Source organism: Somniosus microcephalus, chromosome 9 (assembly GCF_052327205.1).
Source record: "Somniosus microcephalus isolate GS21.2 chromosome 9, FLI_Smic_1.0, whole genome shotgun sequence".
NCBI lineage: Eukaryota > Metazoa > Chordata > Chondrichthyes > Squaliformes > Somniosidae > Somniosus > Somniosus microcephalus.
This window is the reverse complement of record NC_140995.1, coordinates 201,618,400-201,644,395: the sequence shown is the minus strand read 5'-3', so window position 1 is coordinate 201,644,395 and position 25,996 is coordinate 201,618,400. Positions and strand designations below refer to the sequence as shown.

At 42.9% G+C, this 25,996-nt stretch overlaps 1 protein-coding gene across 5 annotated transcripts in view; it reads right to left on the bottom strand.

Annotated features, from left to right (window-relative positions):
* Positions 1-22,226, bottom strand: part of sobpa (sine oculis binding protein homolog (Drosophila) a) — a 416,341-nt gene extending 394,115 nt beyond the window's left edge. For 3 of the 5 annotated variants that reach the window (XM_085997759.1, XM_085997760.1, XM_085997761.1), the window contains exon 1: positions 21,467-22,225. In XM_085997759.1, coding sequence (XP_085853885.1) covers positions 21,467-21,562 — 96 coding nt within the window. In that variant the 5' untranslated portion in view covers positions 21,563-22,225. Of the gene's footprint in view, positions 1-21,466 lie in introns of all 5 variants that reach the window. The other 2 variants (XM_085997757.1, XM_085997758.1) reach the window with 2 other exon arrangements.
* Between the last annotated feature and the right edge of the window lie 3,770 nt (positions 22,227-25,996).

Here is a 25,996-nt window from a genome sequence, read left to right as displayed (position 1 = left end):
TCTCTCACCCACTTCCAACAATAAGCCTTGCATAAACCTGACTGTCAGGAGTCTTCGAAAAATCCTGTGAATTGGCAGTTTTTGGTGGGAAAAAACGTTAAAAATTTTTTTTAATGAAAATTCTTAATAATGATTTATATTATGAATGCATTTGTTCTATGGTTGGTATATGTAGAAAGTTATGACGTCAGAATCTCCATTCATGTCTACAAATCCCTCCATTCCTCACCCCAACTTATCTCTAACCTCCTCCATGCTTCATGTCCCAGCCTGCATCCTCCAGTCTCTCAACATTGGTCGACTGTGAATCCTCCCCTTCCTCTGCTCCATCATCTGCAGCAGGGCCTTCAACCATCACGTCCTTGCAATATGAAATTATTTTCCTAAATCCTTCACCATCTCACCCCACCTTGAACAGCCTATTTCTTCAACTGCATCTGCGCTCCCCTCCCCTAACTCTGTCGAAGTCCTGCACTCTACACCCCTCACCTTCCTCCACCCCCTGCCCAGTAAAACATCCCGATAACATTTCACTACGGCCTACAGAAGTTTTCATTGTTAGGAGTAAAAATAAAAATCACATGGGAATACAATGCATACCCGAGGCAAATATTTACATCACACATTGAACTATACGTGGTGTACGAGGAACTACAAATTCAAACATGAGTGCCCCTTTAAGACAAATGACACTGAGGGATGTGTCAATACACTGAGTCATGGAGTAGAGCAGCACTGGTTCCAAACTTAGCCACGTAAGAAGATGCCAAGCAGCAACGTGGAACATCTCCACAAGCTGTGGGGAAGTGAGCAGAAATACCTCAGAGGGACTATCACTTGCTTTTAGGTAGCAGTCATACAGCAATATGGGCAGAAGCTTTAAAGCAGGTCATCTGCTTACCTACACTCATTCAGAAGAAGTATGCAGCATGAGGAGGGAGAGAATAAGATAACCTAAAAATAAAAGTGGAACACTGGATAAACCATCTCTCACATTCTATCACATGGTTGGTGGCTGGAAGCGACTAGAAGATGTTTATATTTGTAAAAAAAAAAATTCACACTTGTACAGTTGTATTGATTTTTCATTGGTGGATAATCTAGTGAGAGGGTGGGAGTTAAGCAGTTTATTTATCTAAAGATGGATATCATCCAAATCTCAATCAACTGCAACCAGTGGTCTACATCCAAAATAAAAATGATCACACAATGATAAACAAATATACAGATATATAAGGCACTGGTGAAGGTGCAAAAAAGATTTACAAGGATGATTCCAGAACCGAGAAGTTATACCCACCAGGAAAGACTGAGCAGGCTGGGGATCTTTTCTCCAGAAAAGAGAAGACTTGATTGAGGTCTTTAAGATTAAGATAGGTTAAACATAGAGAAGATGTTTCCACTTGTGGGGCAGATCAGAACTAGGGGCCATAAATATAAAATAGCCACTAATAAATCCAATAGGGAATTCAAGGGAGACTTCTTTACCCAGAGAGTGGTTAGAATGTGGAACTTGTTACTGCAAGAAGTAGTTGAGGTGACTAGCATAGATACATTTAAGGGGAGCTGGATAAACACATGAGGGAGAAAGGAATAGAAGGATATGATAGGGTTAGACAAAGAACGGTGGGAGGAAGTTCGTGTGGAGTATAAACACTGGCATTGACCTGTTGGCCGAATGGCCTGTTTCTGTGCTGTAAAATTCTATGTAACACTATGTAAAGCAATACCCTTTTGTAACCCATCAAAGCTATAGTATTCATCTGAACCAGCCAGTAACGTACCACCTTTGGCCGAATCATGTGGTACACAAACAAGAGTCGACAACCATTCGCTGTCCACCATGACACCTCATGGCCAAAAAAGTTAAATGAGAAAATGTAAGAAATTGCTACATTTCAATAAACAGAAAGACAGTAACATTTCTTGGGCTTGAATACGTCATTCTTGTAATTTCTAATGTCATCTCAATCATCAGAGGAGTTACCATTGGGCAATAAATTGCCTGTTACATTCAGTCACTTTTGTGTCTTTGTTCCGTTTCACGGTAAGATTTAGGTCCTTCTCTCCCTCCGCCCCCCACCACCCAAATGGTTAGACTGTAATAAGTTCATACTGATCCTTTTGAAAACAATGACAGCATGATTACATGGGGGAATACAGGGCCCTGTCCATGATAACATTCCACTTGGTCACCCATCCTGGATGCTCATTCGTTCCAATGCGAAAACATGCTTTGCAGGAATTTGAAAAACTAGAATTGCTCCAACATTATCGAAGTATTAATATTCATCAGAATACACCATCAGCAATCCTTAGTATTAGTAAGAGGCTCGCTAAAAGGAAAAATTAATCGCCGCACAATAGCACAAGCTAAGAATAGAAAAAACTTAACAAATACTGAGGTTTTCAAAATAAGAAAATCGAATTCTCACAAACGACATAGAGAAAAAAAAAATCAAAGTTGAAATTCCAGAACTCGATAGACTCTGGAACAGTACCCATGGATTGGAGGGTAGCTAATGTTACCCCACTATTCAAAAAAGGTGGTAGAGAAAGAGTGGGGGATTATAGACCGGTAAGCCGGACATCGGTAGTGGGGAAAATGCCAGAATCTATTATAAAAGATGTAATAGCAGAGCACTTGGTAAGCAGTGACAGGATCGGACAAAGTCAACATGGATTTACAAAAGGTAAATCATGCTTGACTAATCTACTGGAATTTTTTGAGGATGTAACTGGTAAAATAGATAAGGGAGAACCAGTGGATGTGGTGTATTTGGACTTTCCGAAGGCTTTCGATAAGGTCCCACATAAGAGATTAGCGTGCAAAATTAAGGCACATGGGATTGGGGGCAAGGTATTGACTTGGATAGAGAACTGGTTGGCGGACAGAAAGCAAAGAGTTGGAATAAACAAGTCGTTTTCCGAGTGGCAGGCAGTGACTAGTGGGGTACCACAAGGATCAGTCCTAGGACCCCAGCTGTTCACAATATATATTAATGATCTGGACGAGGGAATTGGATGTAATATCTCCAAATTTGCAGACGACACAAAGCTGGGTGGGAGGGTAAGCTGTGAGGAGGATGTCGTGAAACTCCAGTACAACTTGGACAGATTGGGTGATTGGGCAGAAACATGGCAAATGCACTATAATGTGGATAAATGTGAGGTTATCCACTTTGGTGGCAAAAACAGGAAGGCAGATTATTATTTGAATGGCAATAGATTGGGAGAAGGGGAAGTGCAAAGAGACCTGGGTGTTCTTGTGCACCAGTCACTGAAGGTAAGCATGCAGGTGCAGCAGGCGGTTAAGAAGGCAAATGGTATGTTGGCCTTCGTAGCAAGAGGGTTCGAGTACAGGAACAAGGATGTCTTGCTACAGTTGTACAGGGCCTTGGTGAGACCGCACCTCGAGTATTGTGTGCAGTTTTGGTCGCCTTACCTGAGGAAGGACGTTCTTGCCATGGAAGGAGTGCAGCGAAGATTCACCAGGCTGATACCTGGGATGGCAGGAATGACGTATGAGGAGAGATTGTGTCGATTGGGATTATACTCACTGGAGTTTAGAATATTGAGAGGGGATCTCATCGAAACCTATAAAATTGTCAGGCATGGACAGACTAGATGCAGGAAGGATGTTTATGATGGCTGGGGAGTCCAGAACCACGGGTCATAGTCTAAGGATAAGGGGTAAGCCATTTAGGACTGAAATGAGGAAGAATTTCTTCACCCAGAGAGTGGTGAACCTGTGGAATTCTCTGCCACAGAGGGCGGTGGAGGCCAGTTCATTAAATATATTCAAAAAAGAGTTGGATATATTTCTTAAGGCTAAAGGGATCAAGTACTATGGGGAGAAGGCAGGGACAGGGTACTGAATTTGGATGATCAGCCATGATCTCACTGAATGGCAGAGCAGGCTCGAAGGGCCGAATGGCCTACTCCTGCTTCTATCTTCTATGCTATGCTCCTCCCGAAACCTGTTTTTATTTAAAAATACATGACATCTATAACGGATTTTAAAAATAAATACTGACCCTCTTTTAGGTACTCCTGTGTTTGTGCATTGTTTCCCTTACAGAGAAACTGAACAGAGAACCTGCTCCAGGTCTCTGCTGACACCGCACTACCACCGACTGTTACGTTAATGAGTCATGTGCCAATGTTCCTCCTTCCATGCATTGAAAGACTTGAGCCACGATTCCGTGCCTTTCCCCAGTGACATAATCCAGATCAAAAGCTCACCAAGGTAGTGGGTGGGGGCAGGGAATTATTGCTACAAATCCAATTCTCGCTATATTTTTGTTAAAAGGGCTACGTTGACACACATCATGAGGTGGCCCACACGGAGCAATATTTCATTCTCTTCCCCCTGCCCCCAAGGGTACACACTGCATCATGTGTCCTGGACCAGGACATAGAAACATAGAAGATAGGAGCAGCAGTAGGCCATTCGGCCCCTCGAGCCTGCTCCGCCATTCAATGCGATCATGGCTGATCATCCAAATTCAGTACCCGGTCCCTGCTTTCTCCCCATATCCCTTGATCCCTTTAGCCTTAAGAAATATATCCAACTCCTTCTTGAATATATTTAATGTATTGGCCTCTACTGCCTTCTGTGGTAGAGAATTTCACAAGTACACCACTCTCTGGGTGAAGAAATTCCTCCTCATTTCTGTCCTAAATGGCCTACCCCTTATCCTTAGACTGTGACCCCTGGTTCTGGACTCCCTGACCATCGGGAACATCCTTCCTGCATCTAGTCTGTCCAGTCCTGTCAGAATTTTATAAGTTTCAATGAGATCTCCTCTCAATCTTCTAAACTCCAGCGAGTACAAGCCCAATCGACTCAATCTCTCCTCATACGTCATTCCTGCCATCCCAGGTATCAGCCTGGTGAATCTTCACTGAACTCCTTCCATGGCAAGAACATCCTTCCTCAGATAAGGCGACCAAAACTGCACACAAAACTCAAGATGTGGTCTCACCAAGGCCCTGTACAACTGCAGCAAGACGTCCTTGTTCCTGTACTCAAACCCTCTCACTACGAAGGCCAACATGCCACTTGCCTTCTTAACCGCCTGCTGCACCTGCATGCTTACCTTCAGCGACTGGTGTACAAGGACACCCAGGTCTCTTTGCACTTCCCCTTCTCCCAATCTATTGCCATTCAGATAATAATCTGCCTTCCTGTTTTTGCCACCAAAGTGGATAACCTCGCATTTATCCACGTTATATTGCATCTGCCATGCTTTTGCCCAATCACCCAACCTGTCCAAATCATCCTGGTGTTTCTCGGTATCCTCCTCACAGCACACACGCCCACCCAGCTTTGTGTCGTCTGCAAATTTGGAGATATTACATCTAGTTCCCTTGTCTAGATCATTAATATATATTGTGAATAGCTGGGGCCCAAGGACCGATCCCTGCGGTACCCCACTAGTCACTGCTTGCCACTCGGAAAAAGACCCGTTTATTCCAACTCTTTGCTTTCTGTCCGCCAACCAGTTCTCTATCCAAGTCAATACCTTGCTCCCAATCCCATGTGCCTTAACTTTACATGCTAATCTCTTATGCGGGACCTTATCAAAAGCCTTCTGAAAGTCCAAATACACCACATCCACTGGTTCTCCCTTATCTATTTTACCAGTTACATCCTCAAAAAATTCCAGTAGATTAGTCAAGCACGATTTACCTTTTGTAAATCCATGCTGACTGTTTTCCAAGTGCTCTGCTATTACATCTTTTATAATGGACTCTAGCATTTTCCCCACTACCGATGTCAGGCTTACCGGTCTGTAATTCCCCGCTTTCTCTCTACCACCTTTTTTCAATAGTGGGGTAACATTAGCTACCTTCCAATCCATGGGTACTGTTCCAGATTCCATCGAATGCTGGAAGATGATCAGCAAAGCATCAACTATTTCTAGGGCCACTTCCTTAAGTACCCTAGGATGTAGATTATCAGGCCCTGGGGATTTATCGGCCTTCAACCCCATCAATTTCCCTAACACCATTTCCCTATAAATACTGATTTCTTTCAGTTCCTCCCTTTCTTCAGACCCTATGTTCCCCGACATCTCTGGGAGGTTATTTGTGTCCTCCTTTGTGAAGACAGAACCAAAATATATATTTAATTGGTCTGCCATTTCTTTGTTCCCCATTATAAATACCCCTGATTCTGACTGCAAGGGACCTACGTTTGACTTCACCAATCTTTTTCTCTTCACATATCTATAAAAGCTTTTACAGTCAGTTTTTATGTTCCCTGCAAGCTTACTCTCATATTCTATTTTCCCTTTCTTAATTAATCCCTTTGTCCTCCTTTGTTGAATCCTAAACTGCTCCCAATCCTGAGGTTTACTGCTTTTTCTGGCCAATTTATATGTCCTCTCCTTGGATCTTATGCTATCCCTAATTTCCCTTGTTTGCCATGGTTGAGTCACCTTTTTTGTTTTATTTTTATGCCAAACTGGGATGAACAAATTCTGTAGTTGATCCATGTGGTCTTTGAATGTTTGCCATTGCCTATCTACCGTCAACCCTTTGAGTGACATTCCCCAATCAATCCTACCCAACTCGCGCCTCAGACCATCGTAGTTTCCTTTATTTAAACTTAGGACCCTAGTCTCTGAGTCGACTACTTCATTCTCCATCTTAATGTAGAATTCGATATTATTATGATCGCTCCGACCCAAGGGGCCTCGTACAACAAGACTGCTAATTAATCCTTTCTCGTTACATAATACCCAGTCTAAGATGGCCTGATCTCTGGTTGGTTCCTCGACATATTGGTCCAGGAAACCATCCCTTAAACACTCCAGGAATTCCTCCTCCACAGTATTGTTACTAATTTGGTTAGCCCAATCTATATGTAGATTAAAGTCACCCATGATGACTGCTGTGCCCTTATTGCACGCTTCTCTAATTTCCCTTTTAATGCCGTCCCCAACCTCCGCATTACTCTTTGGAGGTCTATGTACCACTCCCACTAAAGTTTTCTGCCCCTTGGTATTTCTCAGTTCTACCCATACAGATTCCACATCATCAGAGCGAATATCCTTCCTTACAATTGTGTTAATCCCTTCTTTAACCAGTAATGCTACCCCACCTCCCTTTCCTTTTTGCCTATCTTTCCTGAATATTGAATACCCCTGGATGTTGAGTTCCCAACCTTGGCCACCCTGGAGCCATGTTTCCGTAATCCCAATCAAATCATATTCGTTTACCTCTATTTGCGCAGCTAATTCATCCACCTTATTACGAATGCTCCTCGCATTAAGACACAAAGCCTTCAGGCTTGTTTTTTCAACGCTTTTACACCTATCAGAATTATTATTTACTGTGGCCATGTTTGATTTAAACCCTTGCTTTCTCTGACTGCCACTTTTGTTTTTCTCCTTCCTATCTTTTGCTTTTATCCTGGTTTCCCTTTCTTCGGTCCCCTTGCTCAGGTTCCCAACCCCCTGCCATTTTAGTTTAAACCCTCCCCCAGAGCACTAGCAAACACTCCCCCTAGGACATCGGTCCTGGCCCTGCCCAGGTGCAAACCGTCCGGTTTGAACTGGTCCCACCTCCCCCAGAACCGGTTCCAATGTCCCAGGAATTTGAATTCCTCCCCCTTGCACCATTCCTCTAGCCACATATTCATCTGAAATATTCTTCTATTTCTACTCTGACTAGCACGTGGCACTGGTAGCAATCCTGAGATTACTACCTTTGAGGTCCTATTTTTTAATTAATCTCCTAACTCCCTATATTCCACTTTTAGGACCTCATCCCGCTTTTTACCTATATCGTTGGTACCTATATGTACCAGGACAACTGGCTGCTCACCCTCCCCTTCCAAGATGTTCTGCAGCCGCTCTGAGACATCTTTGACCCTTGCACCAGGGAGGCAACACACCATCCTGGAGTCTCGTTTGCGGCTGCAGAAACGCCTATCTATTCCCCTTACAATAGAATCCCCCTATTACTATAGCTCTCCCCCTCTTTTTCCTCCCGTCCTGTGCAGCAGAGCCACCCCTGGTGCCAGGAAGTTGGCTGCTGCTGCCTTCCTCTGGTAAGCCATCCCCCCCAGCAGTACTCAAAGTGGTGTATCTGTTTGAGAGGGGGATGTCCACAGGGGACCCCTGCACTATCTGCCTGTGCCTAGTACTCTGTCTGTTGGTCACCCATTCCCTTTCTGCCTGTCCAACCTTTGCCTGCGGTGTGACCAACTGATCAAACGTGCTATTCACGACCTCCTCAGCCTCGCGAATGGTCCAGTATGTATCCAATCGCAGCTTCAGCGCCGCAATGCGGTCTGCCAGTAGCTGCAGCTGGGCACACTTCCTGCACACATAGTTGTCAGGGACACAGGAAGTGTCCCGGAGTTCCCACATAGCGCAGGCGGAGCATACAACGGGGCCGGGCTCTCCTGCCATGACAGGGGCACTTCAGACACAAATACAGGGTAACTGAAGTATTGCAAAAAGGAAAATCAAAAGAATAATTGAGAGTTCCTAATGATTACATTTGAAAGTAGTTCCAACTGAAAACGAGATAATCTATAAATGTTAATATTACACATAATTACCGCACTTCCTCAGAATTAGAAGGGCTTGGATGAGACCATGCCTGAATTGGATTTCAACAGGTGGTTTACAAAAAACAAATACTGGTCTGTAATTTGTACCGTGGTTCATTTAAAATCGCACTGTAACAAATTAAAAATGCTCTTTATGTGATAAGTGATATGTCCACAAAAAGAACTTTAGTGTGCAAAAGATGAGTGGCATATGCTGAATTAATGAGCAATAGGAACAGGAATAATTAGACAAATACCTGAAGTCTGGATCAGGACTGAATGTGAAGCGGGTTTGTGGAATGTCGGGATCGGCAATGAAGTCAACGGTACTTATCAAAAAAATTGGTTTTCATTTCTGTTAACATCAAAAGTGATTGGGTTGCACGGTACAGACTTTCTTGCAATTGTGAATAACTGAATTTAACAAACTTCACATATTCAGTGTGATATTTTTGGCAAGTACTGTTCAGTTTAGTATTTATCAATGACATATGGGGAAAAGCAGCAGCAATTATCCCATAATATATTATCTTACAGCGCACTGCACAATGCCAGGTGCAAGTGAGCAGAATTAGAATTTAAAGTGGTAGGCTGTTATTTTCCAGCCTGTAAGCAGGCCTCTAGATCAGGATGCCCAACCTGTGGTCCCAGCAATCTGGCCATTGAAGCCCAGGTGACTCAGTCCTGTTTGCGTTTATATTTTTTTTTGCTGGTTTGACCCGTTTAAATTTTATGGGCCTGAAAGTTTGTAAAGGGCTGTTCTTAGTGTTTTTGCCACATCAGTGAATTAATTTTAAATCAGAACGTGAAGAATCAATCGGAAAAGCTACTAATGTGTTTTCCATATCTGCGAATGAGCAGAGCCAGCTAAGATCAGTTGTTCATTATATATAAATCAGTAATAATTCTTGGAAAAACACGAGTTACTATGTGTAACAGATCATTTTTTAAAAACAATTTCATACATATTATTATACAACAGTAATTTTTTTCAAATTTTTCTTCTTTGCACTTTTTAAAATCTTTTATTCCTCTGTAACATCTATCTTCTATCTTTTTCCAAGTATTATTTGCATCTTTTTCCCCTAAGATTTTTTTCTGCTCCTCTTCCATTCATATCCACCATTTTCAGACCAGGTATGTTAGTATTGTGGTTATAGCGTGGGTATGGAATGGATTAGCAAAGGTCAGGAGTTCAAATGCCACCATGGTAAGTGTTTTTTTTAAATTCGTTCCTGGGATGTGGGCGTTGCTGGCAAGGCCAGCATTTATTGCCCATCCCTAATTGCCCTTGAGAAGATGGTGGTGAGCCGCCTTCTTGAACCACTGCAGTCCATGTGGTGAAGGTACTCCCACCGTACTGTTAGGGAGGCAGTTCCAGAATTTTGACCCAGCGACGATGAAGGAACGCCGATACATTTCCAAGTCAGGATGGTGTGTGACTTGGAGGGGAACTTGGAGGTGGTGGTGTTCCCATGCGCCTGCTGCCCTTGTCCTTCTAGGTGGAAGAGGTCGCAGGTTTGGGAGGTGCTGCCAAAGAAGCCTTAGCGAGTTACTGCAGTGGTGAAATCTGACCATGAAAACTGCATGTTTGTCAAATCCCAACTGGTTCACTAATGCCTTTCAGGGAAGTGGCCCGGCCACACCAACATGTGCCGCTGACGAGGCCTCGTAATCACTGCTAAGTTCAATAATAATTCTTTTAAACTATCGACAATGACCCAGCGTTGTACTAGGACAATGCTAAGGCAATCTTAGTTGACCCTGCAGAATCCCCCTTACTAACATCTGGGAGCTGGTTCCCAAGTTGGGAGAGCTGTCCCACAGACTAATCAAGCAGCAGGCTGACATAGTCATACTCACAATATCATATCTATTAGCCAACATCCCAGACTCCTCCATCATCATCCCTGAGTATATCCTAACCAGCCAGCAGGATAGAACCACCATAGGTGCAGCCACAGAAGTATACAGTCAGGTATGGGTGGCCCTGGGAGACCTCAACATGAAGTCTCATAGCTTTACGTCAAACGAGGCCAAAGCAACCACCTAGCATCAGGAGGCACTGTGGGGCAGCAGCACAATAATACCACCACAATCTGTAACCACATGGCCCTGCATATCCCTCAGTCTTCCATCACCATCAAGCTAGGAGTCCAACCCTGGTTCAATGGGGAGTATAGACACATGTGCCAAGAGCAGCACTGGCCATGCTTTGGAAAAAGGCACCAAGGGAAGCTATTGCACACAGTTACCTCCGTGTACATCCCCATTCTCAACCATGAGGGAGCCCAGTACAGGAGTACAAAAGGCAAGGCTGAAGCATTTGCTAGTATCTTTAGGCAAAAGTGCCAAGTGGCTGATCCTACTTAATAAGAACACAAGAACATAAGAAATAAGAGCAGCAGTAGGCCCTTCAAGCCTGCTCCGCCATTCAATAGGATCATGGCTGATCTTAGACCTCACTCCACTTTCCCGCCCAATCCCCATATTCCTCGATTCCCTTAGTATCCAAAAATCTATTGATCTCTGTCTTAAATATACCCTGTGGGGTAGAGAATTCTAAAGATTCAATGAGATCACCTCTCATTCTTCTAAACTCTAGAGAATATAGGCCTAGTCTACTCAATCTCTCCTCATAGGACAATCCCCCAACCAGGAACCAGTCTGGTGAACCTTCGTTGCACTCCCTCTATGGCAAGTATATCCTTCCTTAGGTAAGGAGACCAAAATTGTACACAATACTCCAGGTGTGGTCTCACCAGGGCCCTATATAATTGCAGTAAGATGTCTTTACTCTTGTACTCAAATCCTCTTGTAATAAAGGCCAATATACCATTTGCTTTCCCAATTGCTTGCTGTACCTGCATGTTAACTTTCAGTGATTCGTGTACAAGGACACCCAGGTCCCTCTGAACACCAACATTTCCCAATCCCTCACCATTTAAAAAAATTCTGCTTTTCTATTTTTCCTACCAAAGTGGTTAACTTCACATTTCTCCACTTTATATTCCATCTGCCACGTTCTTGCCCACTCACTTAACTTGTCTACTTGACCAAGGTCCCCACCATTATAGATGCCATCAGTCCAGCCTATTTGAGTCACCTCACATGACATTGAGAAGCAGCTGAGTGTGCTGAACGCAGCAAAGGCTATGGGCCCTGAAAATATCCCAGCAGTACTGTTGAACATCTGCGCACCAGAACCAGACCGTCAAACTGTTCCAGAACAACATGGAAGATTGTCTGGGTCTGTCCTGGCTACAAAAAACAGAATAAATCTAACCTGGACAATTACCACCAAACCAACCTGCTCCTAATCAATTGGTAAATCAGTAAAGTCATCAGTAGAGCCATTTGATGGCACCGATTCACCAATAACCTGCTCGTCAACCTACAGTTCAGGCTTTTCCAGGACCACTCGGTTACAGACTTCATCACAGCCTTGATCCAGCATGGACACAAGAGCTGAATGCCAGAGTACAGGTAAGAGTAGCTGCCCTCAACATGAAGGTAGTATTCAAGCATGGCATAAAGGAGCCCGAGCAAAACTGAGATAAATGCAAATCAAGCAAAAACCTTCTAGCAGTTAGAGTCCTATCGGACACACAGGAAGACGGTCTTGGTCAGAGGGCAATCATCACTACCCCGGGACATCGCTGCAAGAGTTCCTTAAGGCGGTATCCTCAGCCCAAATATCTTCAGCCGCTTCATCCGTGACCTTCCCTCCATCATAAAGTCATGAGCCAAGCCTCTCACTGATGATTCTACAATGTTCAGCGTCAGACTTGGGCTGACGTGGGGCAGGTAACATTTGTGTCACGCAAGTGCCAAATAGTGACCGTTTCCAACAAGGAAAAGCCAAACCAACTCTCCCTAAACTTCAACGGCACCACTATAGCCAAGTCTCTCACCATTGACCGGAAGCTTTAGTACTTACGGGAACGGTAGCATCGTGGTTACCTTACTGAAGTAGTAATCCAGAGGCCTGGACTAATGATCTGGACACAGGAGTTCAAATCCCAAATGTGGAATTTAAATTCAGCTAATTAAATAAATCTGGAATAAAAAGCTAGTATTAGTAATGGTGACCATGAAACTATCAGATTGTTGTAATGTCCTTTAGGGAAGGAAACGTGCTGCCCTTGCCTGGTCTGGCCTAGATGTGACTCCAGACCCACAGCACTGTGGTTGACTACTTAACTGCCCTCTGAAATGTCCTAGCAAGCCACAAACCTCTAGGAATACCTTCACCTCACGGACTGCAGCGGTTCAAGAAGGCGGCTCACTACCACCTCTCGAGAGCAATTAGGGATGGGCAATAAATGCTGGCTTTGCCAGCGACGTCCACATCCCATGAACAAATTCAAAAAAATTAGCAATATCAATAGCATGGCAACAAGAACAGGGCAGGGCCTGGGTACTCTGTGATGAATGGCTTACCTTCTGATGCTCCAAGCCTCGCCACCATCTATAGGCTTAAGTCAGGAGTCTGATGGAATACCTGGACGGGTGCAGCCACAATACCTCAAGAAACTCAACACAATCCAGGACAAAACAGTTCACTTGATCGGAGCCTCTACCACTCAACTCAATATGCACCTCCTCTATCACTAGCGCAGTGTGACTGCATTATGTACTACCTACAGACTACATTGCATGAACTCACCAAGCTTATTTCGACTGCACATCCCAGCCCTGTGACCTCTATCACGGAGACGGACAAGAGCAGCAATATCATGGGAACTCCATCACCTCCAAAAGGCCCTACCCTTGCGGGTTCAAAATCCTGGAATTTCTTACCTAACACCATCTTTAGGACACCATCACTACAAGAGCTGCAGAATTTCAAGAAGGGGACTCACCAGCACCTTCTAAAGGCAACTAGGGATGAGCAATGAATGCACCTTTGCCAGCGCCTCCAACATTCTGTGAATATATTTTTTAAAAGCCCTGCTGACACTCTGGCCCAGAAATTGCTGGAGTGACGTATCTCGCAGAGAGCGCCGTGAATTGGATTTTTTACTTCACCCTTCTGATTGGATTATTTTGGCACCACAAATTACTGGAAATGCAAATTGATAACAGGGTCAATGGTGCATCTGGGACCTCATGAACGTCGGGGCCAATGATCTATCTCTATAACCGGTGAAATTTAAGGATAAAGAAACAGTGACGACGGAGAAGGAAATAGGGTGAATTAGATATAGAAGGTGAAATAAAGAGAGAGGGAAGAAACATTGGATTGAGAGAGAGAGAGAGAGAGAGAGAGGAAAACATTAAATTTAAAATTTCAAAAACCTCTAGGAACAATTTACTACCTGCTGGAGTGAGACTTCACAGTTTCATTGTTCCATTTCTGGGCCTCCAGGGTTGAGTGGCATTTCAGGACCATAAATCACGTCATTACCAGAGTCCTTTCGACATGAATTACCAGCCCTAAATGGCTGCGGTGAGATTAATTCATGTTAATGGTGGTAAATCCAGCTATTTCATGACACGCAATGGGAAGGCTCACAGTGAGATAATGATTTTTTTCAGCTTTGGCAAGGCTAATGTCGGAGCGGCACAAATCAGCAAGCAATTTGTGGTGAATCAGAACTCATGGCATAACTCTTCCTCACCACAAATTGCTGGGGTTTTTTTTTTTTTTTTTACGCACTAATAATGGTAAGCGCCGTGAACTCGCCATTACTTACCCAGCAATTTCTGAGCCTAGAGATTTGGCAGGAGTCTCTTGCACTCCTCCACTCTCTCGCCTCAGGATTGCCATCTCACACATCTTTTGTTGGTTTCTCTGTGTAAAAACCACAGTTTAAGCCACGTGGTCTCTTAAAACCATTGGGCCTACAGTTTAACACAGCCCCTTTCACTGCACTATGGCTGCTCAGATCGTGCAGCCTCTGTAGCGTGGTCTTGCTTTCACTCACAAGAGGATGAGTGACAAAGAAAGAAAACACAAATCACAGAATCACAGAAACCCCACAGTGCAGATAGAGGCCATTTCGGCCCATCGAGCCTGCACCGACACATATCCCACCCGATCCCTGTAACCCCACGTATTTAATCCCCCTAACACTAAGGGTCAATTTATCATAGCCAATCAACCTAACCCGCACATCTTTGGACTGTGGGAGGAAACCGGAGCACCCGGAGAAAACCCACGCAAACACGGGGAGAATGTGCAAATCACACAGCCAACTGGATGGTGGAGAAAGAGAAAGAGGGAATGAGAAGAGCAATTAGAGGAATACAGTGCTGTCTCTGAGAATTCAGTGAAGAATAACAGTGAGCAGGTAAAGTTTTCATACTCCTCTTGAACTGCAAAATGATATTCAGCAGGTTTTGCCTTTGTAAACATGAATTATATCTGGAGAGTATTTTGAACTGTATAACATTTGGATGAAGTATTGGTGGTTGCAAGACTATCCTTGGTTGTAAGAGCGATTTGAAATGATGAATTGAGTGTATCACACAGAAACATATTAACACAGTATTAAAGTGATTTTGCTTAAATTTTAATTTTTCCTAAAGCATTTTGGTACCAACAGGTCAGTGGGAAAACTGGAAGAAGATAAAGACAAAAACAGAGAAAAGAAGGGAAGAGGAAAGGGAGAAAAGGAATATTTTAACACCAGATTCGCCTAAAGATGTAGGACCAGCACTGCTTTCATGGCAATGCAAGAGGGAGCTACATTTTCACTACATGCTAGCATTGTTCTGAAGCTGGATAAGGCAGAGCTCCATGCAAGAATATGCAAATGCAGTCATAAGGTATTGCGCACCGTAATCATTCAACGGTAATTGAAGATAGTCAGTGACTGAAAGCAGCCACATCAATAGGAATAGGGCAGCAATCTCAGATTAAAGCAGGACATGCTGTCCCCTACAGTGCATGCCACAGACTCCACTTGACCTTTGAACCAGGTTTATGTTTTTGGCGGGAGCTGATGCCTCAGGTGCACCTTCTAAATTCTAGGGATTTGTGACTGATAATCTGGGTTTGCTTGGTTTTGACAGATCTCCATTTTGGTCTTCTCTTTGCCCTTTCTCTTCATCTGAGCAGCTTTATATCCTTTATATTGGTTAACTTTAGTAGAAGGCCAGTAATTGACAAATTGTCAAACATTTTCTCAACAACAGCAGTTAGGAACATAGGAACAGGAGTAGGCCATTCAGTCCCTTGAGACTGTTCCGTCATGCAATTAGATCATGGCTGATCTGTGGCCCAACCCCATATACCTGCCTTTGCCCCATATCCCTTAATACCTTTGGTTAACAAAAATCTATCAATTTCAGATTTAAAATTAACAATTGATCTAGCATCAATTGTCATTTGTGGAAGAGTGTTCCAAACTTCTACCACTCTTTGTGTATAGAAGTATTTCCTAATTTCACTCCTGAAAGGTCTCACTCTAACTTTTAGACTATGCCCCCCCCACCCCGACTCCTAGAATCCCCAAACAGCAGAAATAGTTTCTCTCTATCTACCCTATCTGTTCCCCTTAATATCTTGAAAACTTCGATCAGATCACCCCTTAACCTTCTAAATTCTAGGGAATACAACTCGAATTTGTGTAATCTCTCCTCGTAAATTAACCCTTGAAGTTCAGTTATTCTACGCTGCACTCCCTCCAAGGCCAATACATCCTTCCTAAGGTTTGGTGCCCAGAACTGCTCCCAGTACTCCAGGTGTGGTCTAACCAGGGTTTTGTACAGCTGTAGCATAACTTCTACCCTCTTGTATTCTAGTCCTCCAAATATAAAGGCCAGCATCCCATTAGCCTTTTTGATTATTTTCTGTACCTGTTCATGACATTTTTAATGATCTGTGTACCTGGACCCCCAAGTCTCTTTGGACCTCCACTGTTTTTAGCTTTTCACCATTTAGAAAGTACCCTGTTCTATCCTTTTTAGGTTCAAAGTGGTTGATCTCACATTTGCTTACATTGAAATCCATTTGCCACAGTTTTGCCCATTCACTTAATCTATCAATATCCCTTTGTAATTTTATGCTTTCATCTTCACTGCCTACAATGCCGCCTATCTTTGTGTCATCGGCAAATCTGGATATATGACTTTCTATGCCATCATCGAAGTCATTAATAAATATTGTGAATACACAGATCCCTGCGGGCCACCATTATTCACATCCTGTCCATTATCCCTACTCTGTCTCCTGCCATTTTTGGCAGTACTTTAGTGGGGCATGGTAGTTCATTTCTACGAAGATGCTCAAGGTTGACAATGCATTGCAGCCAAATCTGATCTATCCTCGCCAGATGCCTGGGGGAAGGGGGGGGGGGTGGGGGCGGGGGCGTACTAGATAGCAATCAAGAGCTGCAATCCCCGAGATGAATTTTCCCCTCCCTGATCCAGGTGTGCTGAGGCCAACTCCAAACACTGCGCTGGTTGAGGACAGCCAACTCTGCAAAAGCCAGAAATCCAACCGAGGACCTTCTGCTCTGTATGCCTCAGTAGCACACTGGGTGGCGCATTAACCAATTAAGTCACAGAGGAAGTCTACTTTGCTTTTTCTTATTAGAACCAAAATGCCGCAATTAGGGGCATGAAGAAACTCTTTGGGTAATTTTACACATTAATTTGATTCTACTAGTTTTGGAGTCCCTTTAATAAATGAGATGTTGCACTGAATGAACTCCCTAATGTAGTATTTTAAATCATTCACTCACAGCATGGAAATATTATCCTTCACATTACAGTAATTTGTTTTCTGAGTTTTTTGTAACACTTGCCTGAGAACAATGGAGGTTACCATCCTGGGACAGTATGACAATCGCTGCAGAATCGGGTTAAGTCACTATCGTGTACGCACATCATCAGCCATCAATGTATGAAGATGTTTCAACAGTGTGAACATGGCTCCAGCAGTAGTGGTGGCCTTCCAAACAAAGGAACACAATCCGAGTTCACACTCAAACTTCAGTCAGCAAATCTGACCAGCTCTCAGGTAGGCAGGTATTGCTGCCCTCGTGCTAAGTAGGGTGATCCGTTTTTGGAGGAATGTTTAGAAAAAGAACAGGTAGATTCAAAACTGAGATGAGGAGAAACTTCTTCACTCAGCGGGTAGTAAATCTATTTAATTTGCTACCTCAGAGAGCTGTGGAAGCTGCGACATTAAATAAATTTAAAACGGAGATAGACAGTTTCCTAGCTGATAAGGGAATTAGGGGTTACGGGGAGCGGACAGGGAAGTGGACGCGAGTCTAGGTTCAGATCAGCCATGATCCTATTGAATGGCGGAGCAGGCCTGAGGGGCCGTATGGCCTGCTCCTGCTCCTACTTCTTATGTTTATGTTTATTCCATCCAGTCTCCGGCCCTACGGAAAGGCACCTCCTATTAACTGGTTGGGGAGCAGTATTCAAGGTGGACACATACAGAAGTCTACGACCCAGATGGGTTTCACTTGTCCAGTTCAAAGAGATAGCTGGCAGGAATGGGGCTAATAGAAGTAACCTCCCTCCCTCCCCCTCACTCCTCCCTCAAAAAAGAGCATATCTGTTTCACTATGTAATCTCAGCATTTCAATTAAGGGATAGTTGAATACCAGACTGTTTCTTGTGCAAGTACTGAATATACCATTACCAGCCCTATAACAAAAACAGGTTCAAAGATACAGATGCATTCTACAACATCTGCAACTCTGATTCTCATTGTTACATTATTTCCCAGCTTTAGACAGTACCAGTACCATATCTGTGCCAATCAGTACCAAATTTGTTTCAAAAACAAAAAGTAATAAGATCAAATCACTCAACCAGAACTAATCTTATTTTCAAGAACTTCCAGTAGGAAAGGTAGGACTTTACATAATGTATTAATTGGTATGTATATAGTGAGTAAAATGTGACTTTCAATTATGCCCCTATCAGCAGCTTGTAATAAAATCACTAGGCAACACCATTATTCAAATGCTAATAATTATTTAAATTTCAGGCAAAGCATGTTCTTTCATACACTTCAGCAACTCAGAGTAACTAATATGTCAATGGATTAATGCAAGGTTACAAACATGATCATCTTATCATAAATTCTCATAACAACTGAAGATTATCTAAACATGTCTAGTCCCACCCCTAACAAATCATACAATATTAAAGGTTCATTCCGTACGCTTCACTGTAAACACGTAGACATTATGTAGCAACTCAGACCAATGGCCTTTTTATTACCCTAGGAAGGGAAAAAAAAATCACACCAATCCCTCTGTATTTCTGCTAGCAAGGGAAGCAATTTGATCCCATGTAGGCTGTAACTTGAGTAGGTCACTGTACACTCTGATAAAATTCCCTAATCTTGAGCCAAGTTACCCTGAGGGGCCCCTCCTCCTCCTCCTCTTCCCAAATGGCCTTTCTCATTCCTTCTCTCCCCCCCGCACCCACCCCACCACCACATCTCTTTCATTTTCTCTTACCTTAAAGCTTGAAAGCTGATCTGCCTTGCCTGCTCGTGTTACAGTTTCTACAGCTTAGGCTAAAGTCGACTGCCTATTGCTGTATGCATTCCTTTCTTTTTACTTTACCCTGATTACTTTCCAGGGTTATTTTACACTGGTCCAGATGAAAGTCAGTCAAATGAAGGAAACACACTGAGACTTTCTTCTAGTTTTGCAGATATGAATCCACACAAGGGCACATTGTGTTCTTAAAATTAATCAAGAATCCTACTCACACAGTTTTAATTATATATGATATAAAAATGTTTCAGATTTAGATAATACTTGAAGTAAACATATTTTCTGTTAGAATTTGAACACTTTTAGTTTGGCTTGAATGATTTTTCACCACGAGTGAAAAACAGTTTCCAATTTTAAACTGTGCAGCCGCTTTATGAAAACATACAGTAAGTAAAGGCAGTGATTTATTACATCCATCTTCAGTCTTTTCATGTCTATGAGAATGCTAACGTCTGTGAAAGGGTAACGTTTAGACAGAATGACTGGTACAAACTTATTATGAGGCTTCAAAAGTGATACTTCTTTACAAAACAAGGGCTTATCTCCACCCCAAACATCCTTTATCCTGGATCACATTTACAAAAGTGAAAATGCGTTATCAGCACACCATGCAGAGCCTGTGTAGTTTCTCCCCCGCCCCGCCCCCTCTCCTTCCCCTTCTCCCTCCCCCCACCTTCACACAATGTTGTTTTTGTTTCTTCCTCTGCAGTTCAGACAAACATCTGTTACAGAGGAATGACTATCTCACAAACCGCTGAGTCTAGCTGCAGCCAAAGTAAACAAAACAAACCCAGAGGATCCAGCAACCATCCCGCACAGTCAGCCTTTATACCCGCCAGGATAAAATTTCACAGCAACATGTTTTCATCAAAATTAGTTAATTTGTAATCCTAAACCGTAAAGAGTCACACAATAAAGAGCTATGATTTAAAAAAAATATTATACATTTCAAACACCTCCTCTCAACGATGCAGTTATTAAATGAAAACTAATGCGCAATATATCATAACAGAAGAGCGAGTCAGACTAAACTATTGTCACACTCAGATCCCAGCTAGATTGGTGAAGAAAACCTCCACGATTAACAAACCTGGTGAATAATAATAATTTTCTAACTAGTCCCAGTACAACCGCACTCCTGCATGCACTTATTACTCGAACAGATACGTGTTAGCATTGCTCAATTAACTAAAGAAAACTGAAATAATTATATGCAACATATTTCAGCAAGTACGAATGTAAAATGCTGCTTTAATAATAAAAAAATTGTAATCAAGGCACTTCATAAAATTATAATAATCTTGGTTGCAGTCCATACTTCTACTCATTTGTGAAGTGGAGAAACAAGAAAAATACCGAATGTGGAATGACTTGAGTTTATATCAGAGATTTTAGATATATACTTCAGTCGATTTAAAATTGTGAATTTTCTAAAGTAATATTTTGAAGATCCATAAAATATTCGGAAACGGAGTTAAAGCATTGTTCCCGGCAACAACTGCAAATGAGATCCTTTGCTGTTTCAAACATTAGAATATATAATGGTTTTAGTAGTTAACATGTCAAGATACATTTCACATATTTAAGCATTTAGAGCAATTTAATAGCATAAATGATCAGCAATGAAACAATGAGTTCAACACACGCACATCTGGAGTACACTTCCCTCCACACCCACCCACCCCTACACCTACCTCCACACATCTGGACACTGACAGCAGGCAACTCATTGTGTTGGAAATACTGTCGAATTACCCGGGGAGGAGGAGGAGCGGGGGGGGGGGGGGTATTGAGGGGAGAAATCTTTCTTTAACTAGAATAAAATAGTTAATGCAACGATGAAAGGATATGACAGCTGTCTTTCGGTGAGTCAGCTATTGATAAGTGGAAAACAGCGTCAGTGTTTAAAACGAACAAGGCGTGGGGGGGGGGGGTAAAAAGATTAAAATAAAGGGATGGTCGGCATCTTCACACACTCCGGGTACTGTAGTCACAGCCTCCTAATTTCACTTTGACAATGTAATTACAGATCTGCCACTGACTGGCATAAAGACGGCAACAACCGCTGCAAATGCAAGAAGATGCCCACTGATCAACTCAAGCCAGCATCAATGGATCACCGAATCTGCCATGCATTGCTCCTCGCTCTCTTTATACATGTTATTTGGATGTAATGTATGATTGTTAAAGGGGAGGGAAGGGGGGGGGGGGAGCACACACGCACAAATCTCTAACAAGAATTCAGCTTTCATTAATTTTTTTTCAGCACCGAGATAGGTGCACCTTTATTGTTGTTAAACACTGGAGGCAAGGAGACAAAACAACAACAACAGGGGGAGAGAGAAAAAAAAGCCAGACAGGACGCAGACCAATTGGTTCAGACTGATTCCCCAATTAAAGCAGTGACAGGAAGCCGTACCTTCATCTCCTCGTTTATTTCCCTCTTGACGGGGTGAGCCGGTTTTCTGCTCCTCTTGTTTTCCGGCGGTCTGCCCTCCTTCTCCATCTCTGCCATGGTGTGTGTGTGAGGGAGAGGGAAAGGGAAAGAGCCTCCCTCCTCCAGCCGAGCTGTCACTGCCTCCTCGCCTCGCACACCCGAGTGTGACGGTGGCGGCTTTTGCCCGTGTGAATATTTTTTTTTCTCCTTTCTCCCCCCTCCTCTACCACCCCCTTTACGCTCTAGCGGAGACAAATGTCGGCTGTCATTTGGAGAGGTGAGGAGAGCGGCTGTGGAGATGTGCCTGCTAACACCGGAGAGGGCTGCAGCTGCCCAGCCAAGTCAGCCATCTTCTGTCTCACACTCTCTAATTCCCCCCTTCCTTTCTTCCTTCCCTCTCTCTCTCTCGCTCTTCCCTCTGTCTCTGAGTTGCGGGCGGCGGTACCAGCGCTCCTCTTCCGACAGCCCACTTTTTGCACGGGGAGGGGAGACACCCACCCACACAAACTGCACCGCCTGCCCAGAGCCAGGGGAGGGGCCTCCGCTCTCACCCAGCCCTCTGTCACAGCACCAAGCAACGCCATGTTCCCGAGCTCCGACTGTCCCCGTCTGCTTCATTCATCGGCCCGCCGTCACCGAGCGACACATGGGGCCACTCGGGCTTTCTTTTATGCTCCCGATACTTCGATCTGTGGGATGTGATGTTGTGCACCATTGTACCGGCGCAGTTCCATCTCTCTCTCTCTCCCTTTTTATTCTTACCCTGGTTAAAGGAAATATGCGTTTCGTTTTTTTTTTACAAAGAACAATTGAATTGACTTAAAGTGGCTCCGGGGTAATGTTGTCCAGGCGGTTTTTAAACTGGTCGAGTTTTACTGGGATAAACTCAGCGAGAGATCTGTGCTCCGGCAGCTCACTGAGCAGCGAAGGTGCATCGTAGTTAGCGATTTGTGAGTGGCTCTTCACCTTTACATATACTTTGTTTTCGCAACGTGTTGCGATAATAGACGATGGGTCGAATACACTTTCGCAATTACTCAGCAAAGTTACGGTCCCATGTTTTTTAAAGGGGGGCCGCCTCACGTGAACCTTTTCCCACTGATTTTTGCAAAGATGAGCTGGCAATATAAACAACACGCAGCCCTGGCGCATCCCTTGGCTGTGGTGAAGGCGAGGCACAGCTTTCGGAAACAGAAGATGTCAAGTACTTTTCGTGAAGGTGGTACCCTTTAAAATTGATGTTATGAATTGGTAACGAAGGTTCAGACACACTGATTCTTTGGAGTGTTGTGTGATCTGTCTCTTTATAAAATGGTGTAAAGTCTACCGTTACAAACGACTAGATACACCTGTACAGGCTACTTACAACACTAGTAAGTAGGAGAAAATCGCAAAAACCAGGGCTCCATGTAACTAGACTCAATGCTATAAATAATGGAATGCTGTCTCGCTTGCATCCAGTTTCTTAGCAAAATTTAACACATTGAAGGAGCACTGTCTTTACGAAAAAGTTTTTGGCAAACTTTTCTTTCATTGGTTGGCAAAACACATGATGCGATGGTGCAAATGATGTTGAAATATGCCATAGATCACTTGCACAGATTTGACATCCAACATGTGTAAGCACTGCACAGCAGCGGTTAACCAAGGCAACTGGATGTTGAATTACTTCGTCAACACAATGGAGTACAAATCAGGAGAGGTTACGCTCTAATTGTACAGTGCTCTGATCGGACGGACCACACCTTCAACATTACAGTACTGTTTCCAATTCTGGTCACCAGGACACAGGGGATACATTCAAACACTGGAGGCAGTGCAGAGAACATAGACAAGGCTGATTTACTGTGAGTGGTCTGAGTGATGAGGAAAGGCTGGAGAAACATGGGGTTTTAAAGGCGTCTGAGAGGTGATATTCTGGAAATATGGAAGTAGAAGATATAGAAAAAGTATATCCAGAAAATTAAATTGCAAGAATAAGACAAAGTGATTTACAGGTTCAAATTAGTAAATTTAGGACTGATGCTAGGAAGCCCTTCTTCACACCGAGGGTGTTCAATACCTGGTACGGATTCCTGGATAACGCAGTAGAGGCCAAAAAAGGAATCATTTTTTAAAATGCGATTGGATGCTGCAGTGGGGTCACTGTGGGGTCTTTCTAGATGGAAGGTCTAACATGAGCCAAATTACTTTCCTCATCGGTAACATGTGATTTTCATGACTGAAGTCACACATTGTTCTGGCTCTTTCCCTTCCCAGGATGAAAAAGTTTGTCAAACACTTTTTTTATACAATCAATGCTTCTTTAAACAAGCTATTAATAGCAAAGAGATTTAAAAAATAAAACAAGGAAGTAAAAGAACCCTTTGAAAGGGTACACAATCAGTGACAGTGGAGAAGAGAAGGTGATGCATTGAAAGAAAAATGTTTGCTAATTTAAAAGGTTAGAGAAACATTCTCTCATAGCTGGGCTCAAGCAAACTAATTGATTTTGAAGCAAATCTTAGGAATAATTCTGCTGTCACTCTTGCTATGCCTGCTACTACACTTGAAACAGCCATTCAAAGAAGTGGTATGGTATGTCTGAATTAGTGCATTGGTATAAGTACTTTTTAAAATAATGTATGGTCCAATATAGCATAAAAGAACCCAAAATGATATCTGGTTAAACAATGTGATGTGGATTTATGGAGCTTATGCAATATCATGGCGTTAGTCCTGTATGTGGTGTTGATCCTGAAGGGTTCTCATTTATTCTCAACTCAGTGAACTGGATGCAGATTCATGAAGGAAGCCAGGGAATAATAACAAATGGGGAAAAATAGAGAGTGGTCCAAGGGGCAGAAGGAGATTTACAAAGATGAAATTCTGAGTCAGATGAAAGGCTGGCTGTGATGAAAGGTCAGGGAAATTACCTACAACTTAAAAGAAAAAATAAGTCTCCAGAACCTAGTCCATGCCATCCATCTACTACCCAAATCTCGCTGAAGGTGTCTAGAGACCTGTTTGGACACAGGTGCCTGGTTGTTCTTTTCCTTTATTATGTTAGATTGTTTTTTTCCTGCTCTAGACTCAACACCTCCAAAATAAAAAGGAGAGGTAATAGGAGAAATATCCTGGTTGTGATGCTTTCCTTGTTGAAGATTTTTTTTTAAATCTGTCTTTACTTTCAGAAAGTAATAGATGAAAGGTTCCTTTATGGATGCCTGTTTTTGTTGAGGAGGAAGTGAAGCAGATACACGGTGGTGACCTCAGCCAAATGGATCCCAGTGGAGTGAGTGTCTCCAGTAGCGAGCATTGAGATGAATATAGCTAGCCTTGATTATTATTTCTGTTTCATCCCTGCTGGACAATCAGTGAAAAAAAATTTCAAAACAAAATACGCCCAATTAGTCTGGAAACAGATCATCTTCATTGGTAGCAACAAAAGAAGAACTTGCTTTTATGATGCACTTTTTATCTCCTCAGGATGTCCCAAAGCACCTCATAGACAATTAATTACTTTTGAAGTGTAGTCATTGTTGCTATGTAGGCAAACATGCCAGCCAATTTGCGTACAGCAAGATCCCACAATCAGCAAATGAGGAAAAATAACCAGTTAATCTGTTTTGGGCAGTGCTGGTTGAGGGTTAAGTGTTGGCCAGGACACTGGGAGAACCCCATTTCTCTTCTTTGAATATTTCCATGGCATATTTTATATTCACCTGAATAGAAAGTTGGTTTAACATCTCATCAGAAAGACAGCACTTCTGACAAGGCAGTGCTCTTGTATTATTACCCTGTGTAGTATCAACCTGTTTTATGTTCAAGTCCTGGAGTGGGCCTTAAACACATGACCTTCTGACTCAGAGGCAGAAAGCGCTACTGTTGAGCCAAACTGACACGAGATAGTGGTAAGTAATGGTTTTAAGCCATGCAGACCTGTTGACTCATGTCACCAGAACACATCTGCTTAATTTCCTTATCTTTTTAAAAATGTGACAATAAAACTTAGTGGTGACAGTTACAAACATAAAATAACGGTTTCCAACATACTTTTATAATGATAAATTATACATAACTCCCAGCTGGCTAATGGGCAGGCTCCATAGGAATTCCTCTGCTCCATGTTATCACAATGAGCCCGCATTGGTATTGCTGTATTAAAATAACTTCTAAGCTCTATGGAGTAGGCCCCCAGGGGATATCTATGAAGTGGTATGTCTTGATTTTGTGAGTCACATATCTAGAAGTCCTTTCCTCACACTAATTCCCCTTTAATCCCTTTCTGAGATAATTCACTCCATACACTGATTATCCTTTGGGAAAATACTTTGCACTAAATTCCTTGCTAGATGTTTTCTTTTGTACCTTGTGGTGCAATGCCCCCTTCTTGTTCCGTGATCATTATCCAGTGTGAAGAATTTATTCATCTTTATTTTATCAGCTTCATTAACAATTTGAAATGCATGTATCACATCTCCACTTAACCTTCTTTGCTTTAAGGAGAATAATCTGAGCTCCCTCGTTCTA